This window comes from Mesoplodon densirostris, chromosome 4 (assembly GCF_025265405.1).
Source record: "Mesoplodon densirostris isolate mMesDen1 chromosome 4, mMesDen1 primary haplotype, whole genome shotgun sequence".
In the NCBI taxonomy this organism is placed as follows: Eukaryota; Metazoa; Chordata; class Mammalia; order Artiodactyla; family Ziphiidae; genus Mesoplodon; species Mesoplodon densirostris.
In genome coordinates, this window is record NC_082664.1 from 62,540,387 (window position 1) to 62,547,950 (window position 7,564).

General features: G+C 49.6%; 1 protein-coding gene across 2 annotated transcripts; it reads right to left on the reverse strand.

The window, feature by feature from the left end:
- Nucleotides 1-327: 327 nt before the first annotated feature.
- SSTR1 (somatostatin receptor 1) lies at nucleotides 328-4,936 on the reverse strand. 2 transcript variants are annotated; one of them, XM_060096296.1, is made up of 2 exons: nucleotides 4,699-4,936; nucleotides 328-3,887 (listed from the first exon to the last, which is right to left on the reverse strand). In XM_060096296.1, exon 2 carries the CDS (start codon nucleotides 3,818-3,820, stop codon nucleotides 2,756-2,758), a length of 1,065 nt encoding a protein of 354 aa, XP_059952279.1. In that variant the 5' UTR covers nucleotides 3,821-3,887; nucleotides 4,699-4,936; the 3' UTR covers nucleotides 328-2,755. The 2 variants fall into 2 exon arrangements, with proteins under 2 accessions (XP_059952279.1, XP_059952278.1); XM_060096295.1 differs by lacking the exon at nucleotides 4,699-4,936 and having other exon boundaries at nucleotides 328-4,651.
- Nucleotides 4,937-7,564: the final 2,628 nt, after the last annotated feature.

Sequence of the window (7,564 nt, forward strand, 5' to 3'; positions counted from 1 at the left end):
AGGTCATAAATGAGGGCAGACAGTAATTTAATCTGTGAGAGACTGTAATATCATCTAGTTAGTTTGGTAACAACAGCAAACCATAGAGTACTTCCTATTCATACTGTCTCAGTTTTTTTTTCTTTTTTTCTCTCTCTCTTTGAACTAACAGACTTTTCTTTACCAGAAAAAATCAAATTATAACTTCAATCTTGGTAAAAATTTCAAAGGTAATCGAAATCTTTCTTCTTAAAATCTATGAAAGAGCAACCAAGCCAATCTGTGTGTGTTTTAAGTAATCTGTTGAAACAGGAAAATTCCAATGGCAAATTCAGACAACTTGCAGCAACATAATACATTTGTTTATTTAGTTAATATTACAGTGGTAACAGGTTAAGAGCACTAGATCTGTGTCCTCAAAAGAGGATAGTGATCAAGATTTTTATTTGTAAATTTCACTGTTCTTAACTATTAAAAATCTATTTTCCAAAGGAGTAATAATATGCATTATTTTTAAATGACAGATCTAAACTTTCAAATTTATGACCAAGAGCATATTTGTTCATTAAACAAAACATTAGGGACATTTTAACTATTGGTTGCTGCTTTCAAGAAAGCACAATGTTCTTGAAGCAAATATACACAAAACATACTTTTCCATGGTGATTTCAACCATTGTGTATCATGTCAGTGAGGGAACCTGAGAACCCCAGATGTTGAGAACTCTCCGATTGTTGCAATACACTCTGGTTTAAACAATCAACCAACAAACATGTATTTAGTGCCTACTATGTACAAGCCAGCATCCTAAAGCAATACAGGAAACACAAAGAAGTAAAAATTATTGGTCCTTGCCCTGCTCAGGCTTCCAACGAAGTGGTCAGATTACACACAGACACAAATTACTCTACTTTCAATGTCTTCAAAAGAAGTGATGACGTTAACTAGATTGTATGTTAGAATCACCTATGCTGGAACCGAGAGGAAGCAGGGACATAAGCAGGGGCATCCTCGGCACAGATTAAAGTCTGTCTGAATCAGATTTCTGAGTTCTAAGTCTGAGGGCTGCTTGAACCCTCGTATCTGAAAGTGTTCTAGCCAGTCTCACATCTGCCACTGTTAGTGACTGTATTTGGCAATTGTTTCACGGACTCATGATAAGGGAGCAAGATAAACAAATATATATAGTATGTGAGTATATTATGGTTTGAGTACAGTATATATTATTTGAATATAGTATATATTCAAATCATATGTAGGGTGATGTTGAAAGCTAGGAGTTTGGGACTTTCCACTCTGCATGGGAGAAGGCTAACCCACGTTATTTATTTATTATAAGACAAACAAGAGACTACATAAGAAAAGTACGAAAAACTCTCCAAACTTCACTGAACACAAGCAAAAATAGAAAGGCTAGAGGAAAGGATAAGAAAAGAGGGCCTAGCACAAAGGAGAGGCTTGGATGGGACCCTGGGGAGAGAGCCTTCCCCACTGCTACCTCCGCGCCCGCCCCATCGCCAGTGTCCCAAAGAAGAGGCCCTGGGCTAGGCAAGTGGAGAAGAGGAAAGCAGAGACACATTTTTTCAAACACCACAAATAAATAAATAAATACGTTAAGCAAGAAAATAACCTATTAGGCACCGCTTGAAAGGCAGCAGCCCTCAGGGGTCGGGCAGGCCGCACCCTCTACCTGCAGGTGGCGGCAACGCGGTCCAGATCAGCCGAGACTGGGAAGCCGTCACCTGAGGTCCCGGCCCGGTGCCTGTCGTTACTCTTGGATGTGCACCTCCAGAAGCTTGGGTGAAGGAGAAAGCCTAGTGGAGCTGCAGCCAAGCTCCCGGGCGGCCCCCGGGGAAAGTGCGCCCTGTCCTTCCTGGCCTAATGCAGACCAGCGCCCCGGGAGTGCCCAGCTCTTGGTCTTTGAAACTAAAAGAGCCGTTTGTCAACCGGGCGGGAGGATGGCTTCCATTACAAGCCCTCCTCCCCCACCAAAGCCCAGAATCTTTTAAAACCCCCTAGTCGCTTGTTCTCAGCTCCTTTTTGCTCCAAAGTGGGCTTTGGATAAGGACTGCAGGATGCCTGGGGTTCGAAGCACGGGACCGATTTTACTAAGCACCTGGCTCCGCTCTGGGTGCCGTGGGAGGGGCGGAGGGGCTCATCGAAGTGCGCACCTTCCTTCACCCGAGGGTGGGAGAAAGGACCAGCTGCCGAGATCCTTCTCAAGTCTGACTTCCTTTGAAGTAGGGCTGCAGAAAGGGAGAGTGGTGGTTCTCGAGACTCCGCTAGAGGCATCAAGCAGAATCTGGCGAGCGAGGGGCCCTGCAGGGCACGGCTGAGGGCTAGCTGGGTTTTCCCGAGGGAAACCCGTGGCGGTAACCGTGGCTCAGCTTAAACAGAAACGACGGCTGGCGGGGCTGAGGGTCAGGCTCAGCTGGCGACGTTAGTAAGTTCGCGATCTGCACCAGTAGGACGGGGCGGAAAGAAAGACCGAAATTGCCAAGGGAGGGGCAAAGAGGGATGCAGAAGTGCAATCGCAGGGGAGGAAGAAGCGAAAGAGGAGAAAGGGGCCCGCTAGTCTTCCCAGTTTATAAGCAAAGCGTCCAATCCCACCTTTGTCGCGCGCCTTTCCCGGGTCTCCACCAGAAGCGCGCAGTGTCCTAGCCCCGCTTTTCCCATTGCACCCTGACTCCTGGGATACTTTCACCTCTCGCACCCGGCCTTCCTTTCTCCTCATCCTCCCCTTCTCTTGGTACAAAGCTCCTGCTTGGCCCTGGGCTCAGAGAGTAGTGATCCGGGACGTGCAGGTGCCATTACGGAAGACGCCGCCGGACTCCAGGTTCTCAGGCTGGAAGTCCTCCACACTGTAGGCGCGGCTTTTGAGGGCCGTGGCGTAGTAGTCGACTGGCTCCTCGGCGGCGTTGTCCATCCAGCTGAGGCAAAGGATGCGCTGGAAAGAGCGCTTGAAGTTGTCTGAAAGGAAGCCATAGAGGATGGGGTTGGCGCAGCTGTTGGCATAGCCGAGGATGACCGACAGCTGGCTCACCGTGGCGTCGTCCTGCTCTGCGAACACGTTGACTAGCTGCACCACATAGAAAGGCATCCAGCAGATGACAAACACCATCACCACCATCATCACCATCAGGGTGATCTTGCGCTCTGAGCGCTTGCGCTGTTGCCAGCCGGCCTTGAGGGCCACCATGCGCATTTTGGCGATGATGAGCACGTAGCACAGGCAGATGGCCCCGACGGGCAGCAGAAAGCCCATGAGAAAAGTGTACAACACGAAGCCCACCAGCCAGCGCTGGGCGGGCTCGGGCATGAGCATGTTGCAGGCCACCGTGCCGTCACTGTTGGCCGCCGTGCGCGAGAAGACCACGATGGGCAGAATGACAAGCAGCGATAGCACCCACACGCCCAGATTCACCACCTTGGCCACGGTGGGCCGGCGGTAGCGTGCTGCCTTGATAGGGTGCACCACGGCCACGTAGCGGTCCACGCTAAGCACAGTAAGACAGTAGATGCTGGTGAACATGTTGACTGCGTCCACGCTGAGCACGAGGCGGCAGAGCAGCGCGCCAAAGGGCCAGTGGCGAAGCAACGTGGAGGTGACCAAGAAGGGCACGCTGAGCATGAGCAGCTCATCGGCGATGGCCAGGTTGAGGATGTAGATGTTGGTGGCCGTCTTCATCTTGGCGTAGCGCAGGATCACGTAGATGACCATGGAGTTCCCACACAGCCCCACCAGGCACACCACGGAGTAGATGAAAGAGATGAGGATAGCGCTGCCCTGGCCCTCGCTCAAGGTCCCGTTCTGGGACGCATTTCGCCCCGGCTCCTCCATCCCGTCTGCAGCTCCGGCCCCGGGGCCCCTGCTGCCGCCGCCTTCCCCACAGCTGCCTGGGCTGGGGCTAGGAGAGGAGGGAGAGGAGGCGGTGCCATTGGGGAACATCTCAGCTGATGGGGGCCGATGGGGCTGCCAGGGCTGGGGCGTTCTCCTAGCGCCCCCGCCGCTTGCGCTGTCACTTGGCACCCCGGCCGTTCGCCCGCAGCTCACAGCCGCTGGGCGCCTGGGGGAAGCGCTCAGAGACTGCAGGGAGCGCGGCTCCACCGGCGCCGGCGGAGCGCATCGCCCAGCGGCTGCCTGCGCGCAGCCGCTCGCCGTTCCAGGGCACCTGGGCACACGCGAACGTGGAGAGGAGAGGCCGGGAGACTAGGGCCCCGCGCGGCACAGCCATTAACTGCCGCGGCTGTGGGCTGGTGAATGATTAATAGGCACCACCCGCGCGTCAGCAGCTACGAAAATGGGGGGGGGGGAGGGGGCGGAGAAAGAGAGGGAGGTAGGCGATATCGGTGGCTTATCACCCCTCGCCCAATATTTTCCTTCCCAGTTTTGAGCTCCGATCGACTAGAGCAGCTGCTTCTGGGGTTCCCCTGCAGCACCCCTTTACCCATCCTTCAGGGGGACCTGGGGAGTTTCTCCGCATTACTGGAGGGTGGATAGGAAACAAAGGTGGAGATTCTGTCCCATCCCACCCTGCTTCTATCCAAAGCAAAGATTGAAGCAGACCCTAGGCACGGATGTCTGGAGTTCATCTCCGTTTCCCTCACTTGCTGCCCCACCCTGGGGGACCCACTCCCGTCCAGTCGTCCGGGGCCCCAAACTCCCACCTCCCCGCCCCCGCCTGCCCTGCCCCTGAGAACCGCTGCGGAAGTCCTTACCCAGGGCACGCTACCTCCAGACCGACGCGTAGATGGCCCGTGCAAAGTGCCTGTGCGGTCTGGTAGCGCGGTGACGTTCTTCGTGCGGTCCCACTCCTTTCCTTGGGCGGGACCCCAGCACAGGCGCCCACTCAGATTTACTCTGAAGAGTCGCGGAAACTGACCCTACGCCGCGAACGTTAGGAGGAAAGAGGACAGCAACTGTGCATTAGGGACTCCTGCGTTACAACCCCGCAGGCAGCTCTTCTAGGGAGGGAGTGTTCGGAGGCTTGAGAAAACCATTGCGAATCTCTAAATACAGCTTGTAGTGCCCAGAGCCCCCTGCGTTTCCCAGAGGAAAATCGACTTTAGAAAGCAGGACGCGCTCCTGGGGGCACAGAAGGAGCCCGAGGCTCCCCCCGCCTCCCTCTCCCCGCCCCCTCCCCTCCCAAACGTGCCAGGCGCGATATTGGAAATCCATCTAGGTGTTCGCTGGGAATAGATACGGCTGCGACGCTTGCAAAGGCTCCGCCCGCATCCCTGATGTACTTTGTACCCGGGAGAATTGGTGGGCCCCGGGGGAGGAGAGTGTATAGGCCTGGGAGAGCAGGGATGCCAGTCGGGGCCGGCAGGTGATCAGACCTGTCACCAACTCCAGGAACATCAGGACGACCTTCGAGTCTCTCAGTGAAATACTTAAGATTGCAGCCTTTTCTGAGGCCCCTGGATGTGTGCCACGTGCCTAAACTTTTAAGACACAAAAAATCAATGTAGGCATGCCTAAAGCTCACTGACTTCATTTAGGAACTGAACAGTTACTGTGTTTAAAAAAAAAAGTTCAATTATCATGATTTTTAAGGATCTCTAGGACTTTCCACCATCCCTAGTCTGGGCTCCCTTTGGCTTTCCAATCCTTCCAGTCCAAAGAAGAATCACTCCATCCAGCTCCCCAATTCTTTTCAAGATCCCTTCAAGTCTTTGTCTGAACCGTGCAGGTTCCCAGGAAGACTGACCTTCAGCAGCCTAGTGCTGCGGGGCCTCTTTCAAGCCTAAGCTTTGTGTCAGTTTTTGTTAGTTCTTCCTCTCAGCCAGGCGGCACCCACTGTGCTGTGAGTCTCAGCTTCCCTCCCACCAGTACAGTTTACACTAAGGAGAGGCAAACCTAAACAGAAACTAAATTCCTCATCGAGGATATTTGTACCAGACAGTCCAGAATGCAGAAATGGATGCAGAAATTGGAAGAAAAAGAAGTAAAATTTCTATTTTCCCCTTGCTTTATCTGGGTATCATTTGCATGTATGTGCTTTAGTTCTCAAAACTAAGTGCTCCTCAAAGCAAAAGAGTAACTTTTGTAGTGTGTTGATTATAGCAATCAGAGATAAAAGAAAAGATGAAGACTGTCATAGGAATGTGTGCAACGGACACTGAATTATTAATGAGAAATGTGCTGGGAAGATATCTGAAATTTCCTAAGACCCAAGCTGCTTAACCCATTGCTTTATCTCAACAAATTACTTTATCTTAAGTAGGATGTGGAATTCGTGGTTAGTTGTATTTCATTTTCCTTAAAAAATACAGTGCATATGGAGGGAAAAAAAAAGAATGTTCATCAGGTTTTTAAAAAACCGGCTTCTTTTTCCCCAGCAGAGCTTTTAACAAGCTAAGCCTCGTAATGATTTAAATGCCTCTTTGACAGTCACTGACTAAAGACACCTGGCTATTCCTCAGGGGGGTGACATTTCAACAGTCATCATCTAGATGCCTTGGCTTTGATCATGGTTGCTCCAGGGGGAGTGGGTGATGGGAGCCAGTAAAACACAGCTCTGTTGTTCAGGATCTCATATGTTTATTTTGCAGCTCTTCTTAGGGAAATCTCCTCTCAATTTACTGGTAGCCTCATATACAAAAGAAGAAAACTTAAGACCTGATGTGAGCATGCTTTTTTGTTTCTTTGTGAAGTGGTTTCTATGATGAATTTTTAATCCATGAAAAGAGATTGACAATGAGATGCTACTTTACATCCACTAGGGTGGCTATAATAATTTTTTTAAGGAAAAGAAAGATAACAACTGTTGAGCATATGAAGAAATTAGAACCCTTATATGTTGCTGGTGGGCATAAAAAATGATGCAGCAACTTTAGAATATTTGATGATTCCTCAAAAAGTTAAACAGAATCGCCAGCAATTCCACTCCTAGGTATTTACTCCCCAAAACTAAAATAGGTATTTGAACAAAGCATTGTCCATGAATCTTCATAACAGGACTATTCATAGTAGCCAAAGAGATCAACAATCCAAATATCCATCAACTGATGAATGGATAAACAAAATGTGATATATCTTTTTATGATCCATCCATAAAAAGGAATGAAGTTTCAAAATGCACTACAACATAGACAAACCTTGAAAACATTACGCAGAGTGAAAGAAGGCAGACACAAAAGTCACATATTGCATGATTCCATTTATATGAAACATCCAGAACAGCCAAATCCATAGAGATGGAGCAGCTTAGAGGTTGGCAGGGGTTGAGGGGGAGAGGGAATGGGAAACAAGTGCTTCATGGGTATGGGGTTTTTTGGGGGGTTTATGAAAATTTCTGGAATTAGATAGTGGTGGTGGTTGCACAATGCTGTGAATGTACTAAAAGCCACTGAATTGTACACTTCGAAATGGTTAAGATTATGAATTTTATGTCATGTGAATTTTTCTTCAATAAAAAGAGATTGAGATGGATATGAGCCATGCAGTGTTATCAAATCTTTTCAGCCATTTATTTCTTAACATTGTATCTGTGAACTAATCCATGAACAAAGGAAAACAACCAAGAAAAAGGCAGCATGTTTCTGGGCTAAACAACATATGATTGGAGTTGCAGCTGTTTTA